Raw genomic sequence first — 18,209 nt, forward strand, 5'->3', positions numbered from 1 at the left:
GGAAGCTGGGCGGTGGAGTGGGCAGACCTGGCTTTGTCCCTTGGAGGCGAAGCCTGCATCACTTCCTTAGTCTCAATTTCCTTCTCTGTAGATGGTGAACCCAGTGGTACCCCATCACAGGGTTCACACTCACTTATAAATATTGGCTGATAGTACCCACATGGAATGAGTTTCTGTCTTGCATATTAGCAAAGATATTCCCCAAGGCTTATATCAGCCTTGTGATAACTGACATGGCACATTTTTCTTTTCGGTGGGCTTCCTTTTTTGACATTCTACATACTAGGATGAACCAGCTAATGAGACCTGAAAAGAGCCCACTTGTCTCTCCATCAGGAATGAAATTGGGTTTAAAACTACAGCAATACGAAAACACATTTTTTAGTTGATTGCCATTTTTAAGCCTTTCTTTGGTAATAATTTTTCTTCCCCAATTACTAAGCTCACAGATGATAAGGTGAATAAGTCACTTCTGTGTCCTCTGAGTAATTCTGGGAGGTGCTACAAAATTAACAGGCATTTGTCATGTGATCAGGGAAGAGTGGGAACTAGGGGTTGAAAACGAATCCAAAAACAGATGGGAGATTAATCTATGTCTGAACACTTAGTTACAATACTAATGAAGCTCAGGGTTGAATGAATTTTTAAAGAATTTATTTTATGAAGAACAGACCAGGTAACGGCCACAGCCATATCACAACTGGGGACCCAAGGCGAATAGTAGAGAAAAGGTCTTTTTTGTCATAAAATCAAACTCTGCTCCCAGTCCCCGAAACAAAATATAGTCCCTCTCTCAGGGTTTGTGTTGAGTTTCCAGACCCAGAAGCTCAGTATTAATAGCCAGATCTCACTATTTCTAGGTAAATTCACCAAAACTCTATTCTTGTGAAAAACATTTGTGTGAAAGCTGACAAAATGAAGCTGATAAATTCAGTTTATTGGCCGGTTCCATTTTTCTGTGTCTCGTCTCAGTGTAACTCTCGTCTGTTCATCCGACACACCCCGAAGCCAGAAAAACGAAGACGGAATCCGAGCCTTCGGCTTTCCATCGTCCGCACACTCGGAGGGCTAGTAGCCTTCATGAAGCTTCACGTGCGAGTAGAACGCTTCTTGATCTGGGAAGACTTTCCCACAGACGCTGCAAGCGCAGCCCTCGTCCTCCTTGTGCGAGCGGCGGACGTGGCTGTCGTGCGCAGCGTGGGACGCAAAAGATTTCCCGCAGTACTTGCACTTGAAGGGCTTCTCCCCGGAGTGCTGCCTGATGTGCGTGCGGAGGATGCTGGAGGCAGTGAACCTCTGCAGAGAACGAACAGCAGAAGGCAAGGTCGACTTCCTTCTCCTGGACAGCCAACCAGGCAAAGGGGCTAATTTCACCGTAACTGACCCTTATTTGTCCAATGGATGAATCTGGGCTTTAGGGCTAGAGAGCGCGCTTGGTCAACGGTAGCAGCCTCCATGAAAAAGGGCATGACCGACGGGAGGCCCGGGGAACCTCCACTTAAACAATTCCAATGCCGGTGGACCTGGGACCTCAGCCCGAGGGGACGTGCATTACGGGAGTGGCTACTATTGGCCAAGGTCTCTGCATAAATCAGTATCTTTTTTTAAATTTTTTTATTTTTAGGTAAATCTTTCCACCCCCTCCATGAGGCTCGAACTTACAACTCCACAATCAAGAGTTGCATGCTCCACTGACTGAGCCAGTCAGGCCCTCTGGTTTCTTTTTCTTTTTTTTAACTTAAACGTTCTGAGCTGGTTAAGCATCTGACCCTTGATTTTGGTTCAGGTCATGATCTCAGGATGGTGGGATCAGCCCCATGGCAGGCTCCGCACTGGGCACGGAGCCTGCTTGGGATTCTTTCTCTTCCTCTTCAATCCACCCCCTCCACCTGGCTCCTTAAAAGACAAACAAAACTTGCAGCTGTCTTAGAGAGTCTGTGTACCCTTTCCCCCCGTGCTCACCTTACACCAAAGGCACAGTATCAGAACCAGGATGCTGATGTTGACAGTGAACACAGAACAATTTCGGCAGAACGATGCCTCATGCTGCCCTTTTTAGAGCCATACTGATGCCTTCCACTCCCCCTTTTTTCTTAAGCCATGGCCATCACTAACCTGTTCTCCATTTCTGTGATTTTATCACTTCAAGAATATTGCGTACATGGACTCATACAGTATGTAAGCTTTCGCGGTTGGCTCTTCTCACTCAGCGTAATTCTCTGGAGACGCACGGAGGCTGGCGTGTGTACCACAGTCCGTGCCTTTCTAACTGCTGACTAGTCCTCCCTGCCGAGAAGCTGCCCGGTCTGTTCAATCACCTACCTGCTGCAGGACTCGGGGTTGTTTCCGGTCTGGGTTCTCACGAATAAGGCTGCGACAAGCATCTGTGTACAGGTTAAGCCTTCATTTCTGAGACAATGGCCCAGGAGGACAGTTGCTGGGTTGTACGGCAGTGAACAAGTTTAGTTTTTAGTGAAACTGCCAGACTTTTCCAGAATGCCTGTAATACTAGTACTTGGCTTTTACATCTTCTCTCGGCCACTTCTGTTCTTTCCCTTATTTATAACCTTTCTCCTCATTGATTTCCGTTCTATGCTCTGACCTTTGTCACCTTCAGGTAGTATATGAGAGATCTAATGACTCTGTTCTGCGGTCCGCTGACAGTGAAACTGGTGGCTTTGGATTTGGGGGGCTACGAGAGAAGCCTCGCACACTGAGGGCTCCGGAGTGGGGTCACTACCTAGTAAGGTGCACAAGCTATAGTTGTTTGGCACACGGTCAGTCTTCCTCAGCGTAAGTAACTGGAGCCTACACCGGGACGCCAATAACTCATTTATGTCCTAAGTGGATTTAGTTCCCCTTCAGAGCATTTCTCAACCGCAGCTGAGCTGGAAGGCCAACGTGGGGATCAGAGCAAGAACTCCAGAAACAGGATGTGTTGTGGGGCTATTGTGACCTGCTCTGGAAATCCTGCCACACAGGCTTTACCCCTCAGGACAGTCTGCCTTTTCTCACAGAGGCACGGTCACCTCCTTCAGTTTGTGCGGCCCCACCTGGTCTACTTCTGTCTCAGCCTCAGTTTCTCTGTTGATTATTTCCATTCTATTGACACACAATTTCTTTGGCAGTATTTGTTTCCCTAAGCCTGGTACACTCAATGTTTTACGCTTCTGTGCGAGGTTTAGATGTCCCCCTAACACAGCCTACATTTCTTTTATGGCTTTATTTATTTTATTTTTTAAATATTTTATTTATTTGAGAGAGAGAGAGAGTGAGAGAGAGAGAAGCAGGCTCCCTGCTGAGCAGGGAGGCCAATGCAGGGCTCCATCCCAGGATCAGGACCTGAGCCAAAGGCAGGCGCCTAACTGACTGAGCCACCCAGGAACTCCCTTTTATGGCTTTATTATAAAAAATTTATGGAACTTGATGACAGATCAGTCTATTCCAGTGCTATCCAACAGGACTTTCTGCAAGGACAGAAATGTTCTGTGTCCATGCTATCAGGTTGGTGGTCACCAGCCACACGGGGTTACTGAGACCTTGAAGTGTGGACAGTGCAACCAAATTATGGAATTTTCCATTTCATCTCATTTTTATTAAATTAAATAGCCACATATGGTTAATGGCTAACTAAGCATTGGACAGTATAGATGCTATCATCAAAATAGGACATGAGGTGTTTTGGTATAATTTCTAAAGCATGGTCAAACTATAGTTTCTATTCCAGCAACCCGTAACCACATATCTGTCTCTTCATTTTTATCATTCAATATTCGGCATAATTTACATTAGAGTCCACTTTAGCAATGTCGCTCTAGAAAGCTGAGTGTCTGTGCTCTTAAATACTATGTAATCATGTCTGCAATCAGCAGGTCTCCCTGTAAATTAGGGGTGTATTTCTTTCTCTCTCTCTCTTTTTAAAAATTTTTTAGTTTATTTATTTAAGTAATCTCTACATCCAATGTGGGGTTTGAACTTTCCGACTCCGAGATCAAGAGTCTCACGCTGTAACGACTGAGCCATCCCAGCACCCCCAGGGGTGTATTTCATTACACGTTTTAAATGCCAGTTTGGCAATAGGAAGCCGTATCTGACCATCTTAAGCAAACTGGGACATTTTTAGGGGTGGAGATGGGGATTGGACTGATAACGGTTTAGCCAAGAACTCCTTATAAGCCAGGCTTTATGCTTCCAGTTCTTATCCACGAACATCCCAACAGGGCTCAAGGCAGATCCCTTGGAAGGAGGTTCCATTTACCTTTGTACAATACACACACTGGTATGGTCTGTCTCCAGAGTGGACTCTTGTATGTTTGTTCAGGCTGGAAGACTGAGAGAAACATTTTCCACACGTAGAACACTAAGGTGTAAAAGAAACATACAGTTAAAATCACGTCTTCATTTTACCATTATGTTTATCTGGGACTAAGAAGTGAAATACTGTATTTATCCAGTGTACGTCTGTAGGCAGAGGTTACAGACTCAAGCTGAGGGGCCTAATTACGGTAGTAGAAAGACAACCCAGGGCTACACTGACGATTCTGGAAGCATGGGTCTGGTCAGATGTTTGAGTTAATACTGCAGAAAGAACAGATCAAATATAAAGTCTAAATACATGATTTGGAAAGTAAGATTAGGGGACTCTCTGAGAATGAGGATGAAAAATATTAGAAGCTAAGCACAGGGAGGTAGGTTCAACCTAATATCTGGCCAAAAGCAGTTCCAGGAGAGAAATATCTAGAAAACAGATAATAACCAAAGAAAGAACAAGAAAATTCCTGTCAATTTAGGACTTGTGCCTTCAAATGGGAAAGAGTACTTGTACTTCACTGATTACAAAGCAGGAAAAAAAGAAAAAGACATCCAACCTGACATGTTCTGTTAAAATTTCAGAATTCCAAAGATAAAGAACAATTTCCACAAAGAAGAAAACCAGTTTCTTGTAAGCAGACAAGAAACAAATTGCCATCAAATGATGAGAGAAAATAGATGCCTTGAAGGTTTTTGAAAATTATTATTATTTTTTTTAATTTTTATTTATTTATTTGACAGAGAGAGACAGCCAGCGGGAGAGGGAACACAAGCAGGGGGAGTGGGAGAGGAAGAAGCAGGCTCCCAGCGGAGGAGCCTGATGTGGGGCCTGATCCCAGAACGCTGGGATCACGCCCTGAGCTGAAGGCAGACGCTTAACGACTGCGCCACCCAGGCACCCCTAGGTACAGAGTTTTAGATAGAAATAATTTTCAGGGGCGCCTGAGTGGCGCAGTCCTTAAGCGTCTGCCTTCAGCTCAGGGCGTGATCCCAGCGTTCTGGGATCGAGCCCCACATCAGGCTCCTCCGCTGGGAGCCTGCTTCTTCCTCTCCCACTCCCCCTGCTTGTGTTCCCTCTCCCGCTGGCTGTCTCTCTCTGTCAAATAAATAAATAAAATCCTAAAAAAAAAAAAAGAAACTGAATTAAAAAAAAATCTTTTAAGTTCTGCATGTCTACTTCACCAGATTTTTTTTTCTTTTTTTCTAGTTAAATGTTTTGCTTCGAGCTTCTGCAGAAATTAAACGTATTTTATCACCTTAAAAAGTACTCAAACTTTAAGTGTGTAAAATAAATAAAACTAAAAGAGCATAAAAAATGGTTAGCAGTAAAAGTAAGAAAAGAAGTGCCGTGAGAAACTGGTTGAGAGGCTCAGAATGCAGCTAGATATACGCTCCATGAGCTCAGGATGGAATTCTTGGCTACAGATTGAAACTCAATGTGAAATGCTATTTAGAGTCATGATGTAGTTTTTTAAAGGTCTTATTTATTTATTTATTTATTTATTTATTTGAGAGAGAGAAAGAGAGCACAGTGGGAGCATGAGAGGGAGAAGCAGACTCCCCGCTGAGCAGAGAGCACGATGCGGGGCTCCATCCCAGGACCCTGAGATCATGACAGGAGAGGAAGGCAGACCCTTAACCAAATGAGCCAGCCAGGCACCCCTATACTCATGATAAAAGACTAGACCACTCGGGGAGAGTCTGCAAAGAAAAGATCACTAAAGAAGAACTCTCCGGAACACTGAGGACACAGGACTCATCGTCTTGGATTGCCAGTTTAAAATGATTATTCCTCCACTCTACCGTAAAACCGGCTCCTCACATCACTCTTGCCAGTTTCCACACCCTCCTTGTCATCCCTGCCATCTACGGACAGCCTGGTCTACAGTCCTCCAGTTTCAAAGACGGCAGCACCTGAGTACCGCTTCTCCCCTCGAACCCCGACCCAAGACCACCACTGTCTTCAGAGTTTAGGCGAAAGACCCAGCCAACATTTTAGTAGAAATATCTTGATGGAGCTCTGATGACCTTTACTAAGTCCTGTAGCTTCTACTTTCTTTGCAAACACCCTTTGACCTAGCTGCAGCAAATCTGACAAGTACCCTAAGTGGTGTATATCCCACCAGGTTACGATCACTCGCTGTGCTCACTAAAAAAGAAAATGCTACCAATTAAAATTATGGCATACCATCACTTGTTAAAGACATTCAGTTTCAGAAAATGTATGTTTCAGAAACAAAAAACCTAGAATTGATCAAATATGGCTTGGAAAATATTATTACAAAAGCATGTAGCAATAGAAATATTTTCCAAGGACATACATGGACAGATCACAGGAAAAATATGAAGTGCCAATAAAATATAGTTTAAACATTTGTTTTTGTTTTTGTTTTTGAAGATTATTTATTTATTTGACAGAGAGAGAGCCAGCGAGAGAGGGAACACAAGCAGGGGGAGTGGGAGAGGAAGAAGCAGGCTTCCCAGCAGAGCCTAATGCGGGGCTCAATCCCAGAACACCGGGATCACGCCCTGAGCCGAAGGCAGACGCTTAACGACTGAGCCACCCAGGCACCCCTAGTTTGAACATTTGAATCACGTTACTAAGGTGCAAATTACAGCAAGATACCGTTTTCATTTATCAAAATGGCACCACGAAAGGACAGCAGTATTGCGGGAGACCCCGTGGTGCCTACCCCACTGCAATCCCCGCTTCTCTGGAAAGCAGTTTGGTGCCTCAGTTCGTGCCTTCCAATTATACACACCCTTGGGCCCAGTTTTTCTACCTCTAGGAATCTTTCCCAAAGCAATCATCAAGCATGGGTAACAGAGATAATGAGTTCTATATAATACTGTGCGCCGCAGACACACTGGGGGAAGTTCACACAGCAGGGGATTGGTTAAATAAACAACAGCACACCCATCTCACACCCTGACGCAGTCATTACTAAAATTACACCTTCAGGGTCTTAACGTGGGTCATGGCATATCAGGTGACTTGTTTTGTTTTCTCCAAATTATATTTACCAAGCATACATTCTTTTCTCATGTTAAAAAAATAAGAATTGGAAATAAAAAACCTAAATGTTTATGATGTGAAACTATGAAAAGTGCTCTTGGTTCGTTCTTAATCATACTCCCCAAACGACAGCAATCTGATGCGTTACTGCCAGTTTTCCCATTTGTGTGTGAACGTCGTGCATAGCGTCCATAATAAACCACTTCAAAATGGCACCATTATATACATATGCTGCAACTGGCTTAATAAGCAAAACGTAATTTATACAACCAGTTCTGTGTTCACGGACACGCAGTATCTAACTTTCTAGTATCAGAATACTGGAGTGTAACTTCTTCCTTTTTCCCAGTCAATGGGTAAGAAGTAATTTCACTGTCTCAATACTTCAAATGTTCATAGAATTCTGGTAAGTATGTGCTTTTCTGTGGGAAGTGGGATTTGGAGGGGTCCGGGTTGGCATGGGTATCTTTGTAGATCTGGACTGACAAGGGGTTGTTGAAAACTAACCGTATTAAATGTCTTTTGATTGAGCAAAAAGGAGTTCTTAGATTATTGTAAAAATACTCAAACTTTACAGGAGTAAATAATATAGTGACTGATTAGGATTCTTCTGGGAGCTTTGCTTTGCACAGGAAGGGTAGATGAGGGCAATTTTATGAAGATTAACTCTCAGTTTCCAAATGAACAAAACTGGGACTCTGGAGTCAGTCAAGTGGTAGCCTCATCAGCTAGTCCTGACAGGGCCGGGAGTCAAACCCACGTCTGTCTGCACCCAAGTCCCATCCTTTCTTCTCGATAAGCCCAATGGTCGCTTGTACTTTGTTGCACCAAGCCTGGCAGAGCGACGGGCTCTCTGAAATGGCAGAAAGTGGCTCCCTATTGCCATTGTTGCTTTTCTTCCTGACAACATCCTCGGTGTGCCACAGAGGCCTTCCCTTCCCTGGGCCATGCCCATGCGCCATCTTTGTCTACAACTGTCAATACGCCTGCACAGATCATGAAACAAGGTGCAGTTACCTCGAAGCGCACGCCAGGCTCCTTCCTGCCTGCAATGTCTCAACCCTCTTCCCCGTCCCCAACCAACCCTGCCTCGGGTATAAATCAGACACCTCACTGTCCTCCTCGGCCCGGCTCAAGGTCACCTCCTTTGCGAGGCCTCTCTCACGACCCACGTGTCCAGGTAGAAGCGGACACCCTTTCTCCGTGGCCCTCTCTTCCTGAGCATCCGTCCTAGCACTCCGTGACCGCGCTGGCTCACGTCTGCCCTTCCACGGCACCACGTCCCAGCAACCCATACCCCAGAGACCCTCGATGTGTATTCGGGGGTTTGAGGAAGGGGCACGAAAGCCATGTGAGTCACGGGCCAGCCATCACTCACCGCCCTACTTCTCACCTTGTGAGGCCGGTGTTTCTCATGAACGTGAAGGACATGGATCCGGAGCCGGTCCCGCTTCTCAAAGGATCGTTTGCAGAGACTGCAGGGAAACTTCCTGTCACCCTTGTCCACACAAGGGGTATACTTGAGATGCTTGTCTCTGTAATACTTGTAGGTGAATACTTTCCCGCATCTTTCACATCTGTAGCCTTCTGCAGACTCTGTCAAACACAGGGGGTAAGTGCCAGTCGCTCCGTCAGCTCCCGCCCCTCATTCTTACTTCCTCCAAGAGGATTCTTTTTTTTTTTAAGATTCTATTTATTTATTTAACAGAGAGAATGAGAGGGAGAGGTGGGCTCTCCGCTGAGCAGGGAGCCCAATGCGGGGCTGGATCCCAGGACGCTGGGATCATGACCTGAGCTGAAGGCAGATGCTTAACCGACAGAGCCACCCGGGTGCCCCCTCCAAGAAGATTTTTAAAAACCTTTTATTACAGAAAATTTTAAACATATACTAAAATCAAAATAATGGAATAATAAACCCTCATATGCTCAACACCAAGCTTTCACGATGACCAGCTCATAGCTAATTTTGTTTCCGTTTCTATCACTTGCCTCCATGACTATTTCAATACTAATTATCATTTGGTTCATAAATACCTCAAACTGTAATCTTTTAAAGATAATACTTTTTAAAAAAGTAGTAACAATATTGCCATTGTCATACCTAAATAATTAACTCTTATCCCTTAAAGAAATACATGTGTATCCACATACGTTTAATTATTTCTCCTATCAGTTCAATTTCGGATTCAAAGTCTTCTTGTTGTCTATGGTTTGCTGTCTGTTCGATCTCTTAATTTGTAGGTTCTTCCTTTTTGTTCCCTGAAATGTATTTGTTGAAGCCCTGCCTCCAGCCCTATTGAAGAGCAGTTCAACCCTACAGTTCTTTTTTAAAAAGATTTATTTACTTGAGAGGAGAGAGAGAGCGAGAGCGAGCGAGAGAGAGACAGCAGGAGCATGAGCAGGGGGAAGAGGGAGGAGCGGACTCCCCTGCTGAGCAGGGAGCCCAGTGAAGCTGGTTCAATCCCAGGACCCTGAGATCACCATCTGAGCAGATGCTTACAAGGAAGACACTTAACCCACTTAACTGACTGAGCCGCCCAGGTGTCCCCCAACCCTACAGTTCTTGAACACACTCTTGACATATTAGGAGGTTAGGTTAACATACCAAACATATCTACTATGTCCTTTTCCCATCAGTGTAAGCTCTAAGTTCAAAGCAGTTCACCTCGGTCGATGATGAACACTGGACGATGATGGACACCAACAGCTTGCTTCTTAGTCTTCACAAGGGCTGTTCCATTTGGTCCCATTTACAAAGTCTTAGGCACCTGTTTAGCTTGCGGTTTGCTTCTCTGAACTTTTGGAAAAAGATTCCAGAGCTCCATACCAAAATGTATGGAGTAAGGATGACGATTATCTTGCCTCCCCTTGTATTCATAGGGTTATCATGATGATTAATTTAATCCTATCACTTATTGAGCTCTTACCAATATCAGTGATACTATCTCTGAGTGATAGACTTAAGACCCAGAAAGGTAAATCTGTTTTTATCAATGGAGAAGGGAGGGGGAGAGAGGTTAGGGAGGGTTCAGACGACTCTAGTAAGGGAGGTCCCAGGTCCAGGGGTGTCTATTGTTGGGGGAGGAGAGAGGACATGGGCCACCTACAAAAGCATCCCTGCTGAGGACACTCTGAATTCCAGGGGATCAAGTGGCTTTGACTGTGAATGCATCACTGAGACCTCATTGTCTGGCCCCAGGGAGGGAGAGAAGAGCCAGCATAGGTATATTCAAGAGTCTGTAGATGGAAATCTTTTTAGCATCAGGACTGCAGGGAAGCTATCCACCAGGGGCTTTGTTAGTTGACAACTACATCCCAGGCACGTTTAACAGGTGGCTAAGGAAATAAACCATTCATTAAGTAAATAACCAGGAAGGCAACCGCCAACCCCAGGACCATCCATTGCCTGGGATGTCTATCACTTTCATTGAGGTGCTAATACTCTCAGAATTCCCTTGCTGGGATGGTTTTAGCTCAGAGCTAGAATTGTCATTGGTCAGAAATACCTGGGCTTCCTGCTCCTGGAGTGGGAAGAGAGGGTCTACAAGATAGGGATCAGTGGTCTCTACAAACCGAAGCACTAAAAGCACACCAAAATTCAGAATGATGGTTCAATCTGAGTTTGCAGAAGAACTGCTTAGGCAAAAAAGCGACATGCCACCCTTACTAATTAGGCTACGACTGCCTACATTACTCTTTGGAAATTTAACTTAACCTAATGATTTTATCCTGTTCCCTTTCCTTCTTTCTCCTCCTCCCGCCCCAACCCCCAACTTCAGTCAATTACTCTTTTTAGCCAAGGGGTTTCCCAATATTGACAATGAGGCTTCCTGCCCCATCACACACCGTTCAGAGTCGTCGTCACATTCCACACCTCCATCCCCCAAAACACACACTCCGCAGGCTTGCATACTCAAATAACCCGCCCACATAGAGTCCAGACTCTTCCCTCCCACTCAAGACCTGAAAAACGGAAGTTCCCTCCAATCTTCACCAAAACCCTTTGAGGAAAACAGTTCTTTTGAGGACAGAGGAATTTTCACTTTTCTTTCCCTTTTAATCCTATCCAAAACCACTCACAGTAGAAAACAAATGAATTCATCCATAGTTCTTTCCAACAAATTGTTTACCATTTTCCTTCCAACACATTGTCCCAAATACTTATTATTCAACCCTATTTACTATCATAAGCCCTCATCCCTGTTCCTCGTTACCAGATGGCGATTTCTGTTTTCTGCATATTATTCTATATGTTAATATAGCATCATTTACATAAGAATTATTCTATTCTTAGCATTTAGGTTGTTTGTGATTTTTCACTAATATGGATGATGCCGTAGTAGACAAAAGCTTTCCTTTCTGGACTATTTTCTGAAGACAAATTTCCAGAAGAGTACTACTGAGAAATCAAAAGTTATGATCATTGCAACAGCTCAATACATAGTGTTAAACACTTTTTCAAAAAGATGATTGTATTCTGTGAGTTATCAAGCTTATGTTTTTCTCAAATCTAGTCTTCACTTTTATTTCAAAAATAATCAGAACATTTTGGAAGTGGCAGAAAAGATTTACTTGGTTTGGTGCTAAGTAAGAGACAACTGTGAGGTCCACGGACTTTAGAGAGTCCCACATTCTCACCGCCACCCTTGGCTTTACCCCCACACCTTCCACACGTTGGCATAGCAGGAAGACAGTTTACCAAAACAATTTCGACAGGTCCCTCATTATTTGGACTCTTGAACAAGGGGCTGTTCATCATTCACTTCCTAATCCCTGTGAGCATGTCTTCCTTCCTTTGGCTTCTCTATTCCCCAAACCTGGATTGCCTTCCCTCTCCCAGTCCAACACATCTCACCCCTGGGACCCAGGAGAAGGGGACATTGAGGTGTTTGGTTATTTCCTGCCCTGACGGGCCGGCTTGCAAGGGAGATAGGCATGCATACAATCACCGTAGTGTGTGATGAAAGCAATTCACTTTTCTTTTTTAACTTGTTACTTATTACATTTATTATAACATAATAAGGTGGTCTTCCGTCCTATTACCCACATTAGTAATTTGCATTTATCTCCTACCACCGACTAGATCAGGGATTCCCAAGCTGTCCTGTATGTAAAAATCAGTCAGAGGGCGTTTTAAAAATGCAAATTCCAGAAGCTCACTCCCAGGGAGTGGCTTGCTGGTCCTCTAGCTTCTTGCTGCTCACATGTGGTCCAGGGGCCAACAGCAGAAGCCTCCCTTGGAAGCTTGATAGAAATGCAGAATCTCAGGTCCCAGCCCTGAATGAGAATCTGCATCTTTCCAAGATCCCCAGATATGCACATCCACACTACAATCTGAGAGTGAGAGCAGAGCTCAGCGCTTCTCAAAGGTGATTAAGAGCCCCAGTAAGAAAGACATTTTATATCAGAGACAGCACACACACATGTCCATTTGAAACAAAAACTTCACCAAAACAATGTTTACTCTTAACTTGAGATTCGCATCGACATTTTCTATTCTACTTTATTCTAATTCCTTTTTTTTCCTTTAAAGATGGTCTAAACCACTAAATTGATCTCCCACCACATTAAGGTACTGCAACCCCCATTTGAAAAGCCCTGCTCTAGAGCTTTGATGGGGTCATCGGCTGTGTCAGTCTGAGCAGAGATGAATCAGAAACTGGCTCACCTAGACAAGAGGTTGCATCCGTTTATTTTGCTTCTATTTTTTTTCTCTAGGAGGGGAAGGGGGAAAAGAAAAGGTATTCCTGTGAATAGAAGCAGCTTCAGAAGCTTTGGAAAGATAAGGGCATCTTCCTCCAGCTGGGTAGTGCCCCCTGGTTAGAGACACCCTCAGTTTAGTCTCCCGGGCATTAGCCTCTGGGGGGGGGGGAGGGCATTAGCCTCTGGGGGGGGGGAGGAGGGAGGAGCTCCCCAGGTCAGCGGGCGATGCTGCAGGAGTGGGGTTCCTGTTCAGAAAAGAGCCAAGTCCTCCCACTCTTTAGTCTCACTGGGAAAGCAAAGGTGTGCACTCACCTTCAGAGGGCCCCGGCGCCTGCTTTCCCTGTTCTGTGACCTGAAGGCTCACAGGAATGTCCAAAAACTTTTCATAGCAGTCTCCATACCACACGAGGAGCTCTTGGTTCTGGCAGATCTCCTTGCAGCTCTCATAAAAGATCTGCCCTTGACACTGCACAGCAACGAGGTTCTGCTCCTTGGGGAACCGGGCACAGTTGACATAGGACATCCAGTTCCCTGCAGCTCCTTTCCCATCTATAAAGTGGCTCAAATGACCATCTTCAAAGATCTAAATAAAATAAAACAAAGTTTAAAATGCACTTTTTTTTGGCCTAACCTATAAAGTAAAATTACTTATTAAAAATTTAGTCCACATCTCATGCCTGAGTCCACTGAATATATTTATTATTATTTATTAATATTATTAAGCCCAAATAGATTTATTAGCTTAAGAATATCTCTATAGGTGCTGTGACATTTTTTAAAGATTTTTACTTTCATCACTTGCTTAATTCCCAAACTTCTATAGTGAGTATGTTAATTGCATAAGCAGAGAAAAGGGGAACAAGAGGAGGTTACATTTAATTCACAACTCAAAGACAATCAATGAGTTTTGTGCTTTATCCCCACCTACTTGTCATGCATATTAGTGGAGCCTTACTTTAATTCTTTCTCTGCTGTGGGCAATTCCACTGTCTCCAACGTTTTGTTATTATAAGCAACTTTGTGATTAACATCTTCCACATCCTCTGAATTTCAGATTACCTTCCTAAACTATATTCTTAGAAGCAGAAATGCAGGGTCAAGAGGAGGGATCTGATATATTCTGATAAACTGGAGTCCTACCAGCATGTTCCCAGCAGAATCAAGAATATCAGTTTTTCAAAATCCATAGCTAATTTCGCAGGCAAATGATATCATGAATTTTAAAATTTTTCTTCTCTTTGCAATATTCTCAGCACCACTGTATAACCTCTAAAGCATCTGGTGTTGTCTATACATATAGACAAATATTCATTCTTTACACGTATATTCCATTGCTACAGATGAAAACCGATTTAAGGCACCACAAAACACAAAGACTGCATGTAGAGGTGCCATCCTGGTGGAATGAGCATCTGCCTTTCCACCTCTTTATATTGCAAAACGGGCAGCACAGACAGCGGAGTGTGCCCAGGCTAGGATTCTCCCAGGAGGCCAGAGGCCAACATTGTTCCCCACCAGCATCATTTCCCACTTGGCCCACCCACCAGAAACATTCATTTACCTCCCACATCAGAGAATTGTCTCCATAGGTCTTGACTTCACTGGCGTTGACCACTTTACCTTGGAAGGGCCCAAACCTGACTCCTTTGGCAATGAGGCTACCGCAGAACACACCAAAATGTCGCACTTCACCGAACGTCGTCTGCTTGAGGCAGAGACCTAGGCGAAAGCCAAGGCAGGAAAGCCAGTGAGGAAACGGACTGTATTTGTTCAGGGACAGAAATCCAGGCAAGAAGGCCTGCCTACCTTCTGGTAGTTGAAGGGAGTCTTTATCCAGAGTTCGACAAAGAGAATCGGATCCTAGAAAAAAGTGTTACAATTTTATTTTTCATAACGTGTTTCCCTCCCTACTTCTTGGAGGTAACCATAATCCTGAGTCTGAGGTTTCTCCTTTTTATTTTTCCTGCTCCTTTTACATATAAAATTTCTCATTGGAGACTCAGAACAACCCCTGCAAGGTAATGTAATTAACTGCATTTTGCAAATTTAAAGAACTTGAGAATCAGAGACAATGCTGACTTTGACTAAGGTCCAGATAGATGGCAAGGCTGGGACTCCAAGGAGGAGGTGCGTGAGGCTTTCAAGGAGGTATCTGATACATCCTGGTAGAATCTGATCCCAGCTGACAAGTCCCTCGTGTGAACCATGTCTCTCTTGACCCTCAGCTCCCACTACCTGCATGTAGACAGGTAGAGCCTCAGAAGCGAGCCTGGCCTACCCAGGCTCCATACTCTGATGGCAAGTGTACATATGTCCCCACTGGCCTTGGACACTTTGATGTCCCCCTTCCCCACTCCTGCTCCCCCCTCTATCCACCCAACCTGACTCCGCCGGGGTGTGACCACCTTTACCAGGGCTGTCTGTGGGGACCAGGAAGCCGGAAATTGCGTGGTGCAGAGGGGCTGAGGGCTCCACGCTGGGAATGACCCCGAACAGAACCAAGTGCAGGTCCTCCTGGGTGAAGTGGTAACGGTGAGTCGACTTCCCTTCTTGGTTGGGGATTTTGGAGCCCTCCTCAGACCGCTTGCTGGGGGAGCAAGGTAATAACTGGGGCGTCTTCAGCCCCTCAGGTAACAGGGAAGCGTTCACAGCGGACGGCGGAATTAAAATCTCAGGTCCACAACACTGGCCACTGTCGCTTCGGCCACCAACGTGGCCCAAGTCGTCACTGGTGGCGCCTGTATATTCGTGGCTGCTGTTGAAGCGTGGCACTTCTCTGGGGAGATGGGGAACTGGGTACCACGGGGGCAGCTTGCTGTACCAGGGCAGATCGTAGAGCGGCTCCCTCTGCAGGGCCAGGCTGGAGCTCAGCAAGGGAGGCGCGGGCCGGAAGGCGAAGGGGGGCAAAGCGTGGGATGCAGACACCGCGGCCTCCAGCTGCGGGAAAGGTTGGAAATCTTCCTCCGCAGCGGTTAGCATGTTCCCATAGTGGCCGTAGGGCGGGAAAGGCATGTAGTAGGCGTCCAGGTGCTGGGGGCTGCGCTGGAGCCTCTCCGGCGCGTAGCACATCTTGTCCTGGGGTCCGGCCTCACCTGGCGGCCGCAGAGCCATCCCCGGCAACAGCGCGCGGCGCGTCTGCGGGAAAGCAAGCGCAGCTGAGGGGCGCGGGGCGCCGCGGCCCTGCTCCCACCTGCCTACCCTCCACCGACCAAGCCAGCCCCGGGTCGAAGGGAATCGCGGAAAACCCCCAATTCGATTCCGCAAGCCCTACCCCACAAACAAAGCAACGCAAAACAGAACAAAACAAAACTGCAATGCAAACACAAAACCCCAAACGAAAACCTTCCGGGATCTTGTTCAACTCCACGTTCCTGGTAAGTGTCGCTTTTGCCTTCCCTCTCCAAGCACACCTTGACCAAGCACAGCTGGTTTCCAACAACCCATTCTCTACATCCGGCCCCAAACCCGGCTCCTGCAAAATCCGTTTCAAGTTCCCTCTTCCGCCCTCTTCTCTATCCAACAAAACTCTTGCCCAGGGTCGGTCGGAGCCCCGGGGCCCTCCCACCCTAGGGGCCGGGGCCGGGAGCCGAGCGCGAGGCCTTACTGGGCTTTGGGGCAGCCGGCGGCTCCAGGCGCTCCTGGGTACCCAGAAGTGAAGGAAGGGCCAAGGGCCCCCGGCCACTTCGCGCAGAAGGAGACGCGCTCCCCGAGCCCGGGGGCAGGTTGGGAAGGCCGCCGCTCCTCGAGCCGCGGGTTGGACCCCGCGGACCCAGGGGCCGGGGCTGCCGCGACGAGGAGGGCGCCACCTTCGGCTCCCCTCAGAGCTCCGCAGCCAGCGCCGGCTTCGCCACGTGGGCCGGGTCCCGCCACATTCCCCAAGTCCCTCCGGGAACTTTGGTCACCCCACCTGGGGGTTTAGGGAGTCTGGGGTCGCCTCTCGGGAGCAGACGAGGACGAGCCTCAGGCCAGGGGGGAGAGAAGCCTCGGCGGCCACCGCCCCCACCCGAAAGGATGGCGTTTTAATGGACACAGGTTCACCAAGGCCGAGGAATGGAGCGCCTTCAGGGCCGGCGGGTCTCGAGGGCAAGATCAATGAGCCCAATAAGGAAACCCAGCAGGGTCGTGACTCAGAAATTAAAGAACACGGGGTCAGGAGAAGAGGTCAGCCACGACGAAGGCATCTGCCTGTCTCCTCCTGAGCCCCCAAAGGCTCTCGACTCCTGGCCTCCCTGACCGCAAAGATACGGCACTTGGGGGTTGCAAGCCACTTAAGGAGTGAAAGCCCCAAGAGGGCCAAACGGCCACCCAGGACGAACTGCGCCAGCGCCTGCTTCCTGCGCTCCCCAACCTCCCCGGCGGACGACGGCCCCGGGCTCCAGCGGCGCCCCAGCCCGGCACCCACCTTCGAGAGCGCCGCCGGGCGGGCGCCTCCAGGACCCTGAAGGCGGCGCGGGCTCCGCACCAGTAGGCTTCGGGCGGGCCGAGAGGGTCGAGCGGGGGCTTAAGAGGGCGGCGGGCGGGCGGGGCCGCGGGGCATAGTGAGGGCGAGGGTGGGGAAGGGACGCGGCCCACGCAGGTCCCCAGCCCGTCTCCTCCCCGCCCACCGCAGCCATTGGCCGACGCTCCCCTAGACCTCCAGTCCCCAGGGGGTCGCGCATTTAACTCCTCAGGTCTCCAACCCCTCCCCGGGATCCTGCTGGGAGCACTCGCCCTCCGCTTTCTGCGGCTGGCGATTTGCCCCTCCAGGCTTGCGGGCTGGGGCGGGGGGCAGAAAGCGTGGGCAGGCGGCGCCAAGTGTCCCAGATACGCCCCCGTGCGCACACACAGACCCCGAACCCACGGGGTAAGGCTGGGACTCGCGTCCCAGGGTTTCGCCCCTGCCTCTCGGCTTTGAATTTCCAAGAACGGAGCCTGGCCGAAGGCGGCGTCAAGCCCAAGGACCGGGTGGACGTTTGTCCCTGATACCTCGTGGGGAGGCTGGCACCGCCCTTGGGGCTGGTGGGGGCACCTCGACGCGGTGGGCTCGGCGTCCGGGACGCTTCCGAGATTTCCTGGGGGTCGTTTAGCCCTCTACGGGGAGTTTTCTCAAGTAGCTTTCGAAGTCGGAGCTCCTGCCCCCAGCGCTGCCACGGCTGCCCCGGGGAAGGCGCCACAGCTCGGACGCGCGAGACTCTGAAAA

At 47.7% G+C, this 18,209-nt stretch overlaps 1 protein-coding gene across 1 annotated transcript; it reads right to left on the minus strand.

Annotated features, from left to right (window-relative positions):
* Positions 1-985: 985 nt before the first annotated feature.
* On the minus strand, positions 986-16,141 carry PRDM14 (PR/SET domain 14). Its single transcript, XM_008710782.2, has 7 exons — positions 15,442-16,141; positions 14,837-14,890; positions 14,592-14,749; positions 13,343-13,613; positions 8,721-8,923; positions 4,259-4,360; positions 986-1,296 (listed from the first exon to the last, which is right to left on the minus strand). The coding sequence occupies exons 1-7, from the start codon at positions 16,139-16,141 to the stop codon at positions 1,069-1,071; spliced, it is 1,716 nt and encodes a 571-aa protein (XP_008709004.2). The 3' UTR covers positions 986-1,068.
* Between the last annotated feature and the right edge of the window lie 2,068 nt (positions 16,142-18,209).

The sequence above is a fragment of the Ursus maritimus genome, unplaced genomic scaffold, assembly GCF_017311325.1.
Source record: "Ursus maritimus isolate PB19 unplaced genomic scaffold, ASM1731132v1 scaffold_9, whole genome shotgun sequence".
Taxonomy (NCBI): Eukaryota; Metazoa; Chordata; class Mammalia; order Carnivora; family Ursidae; genus Ursus; species Ursus maritimus.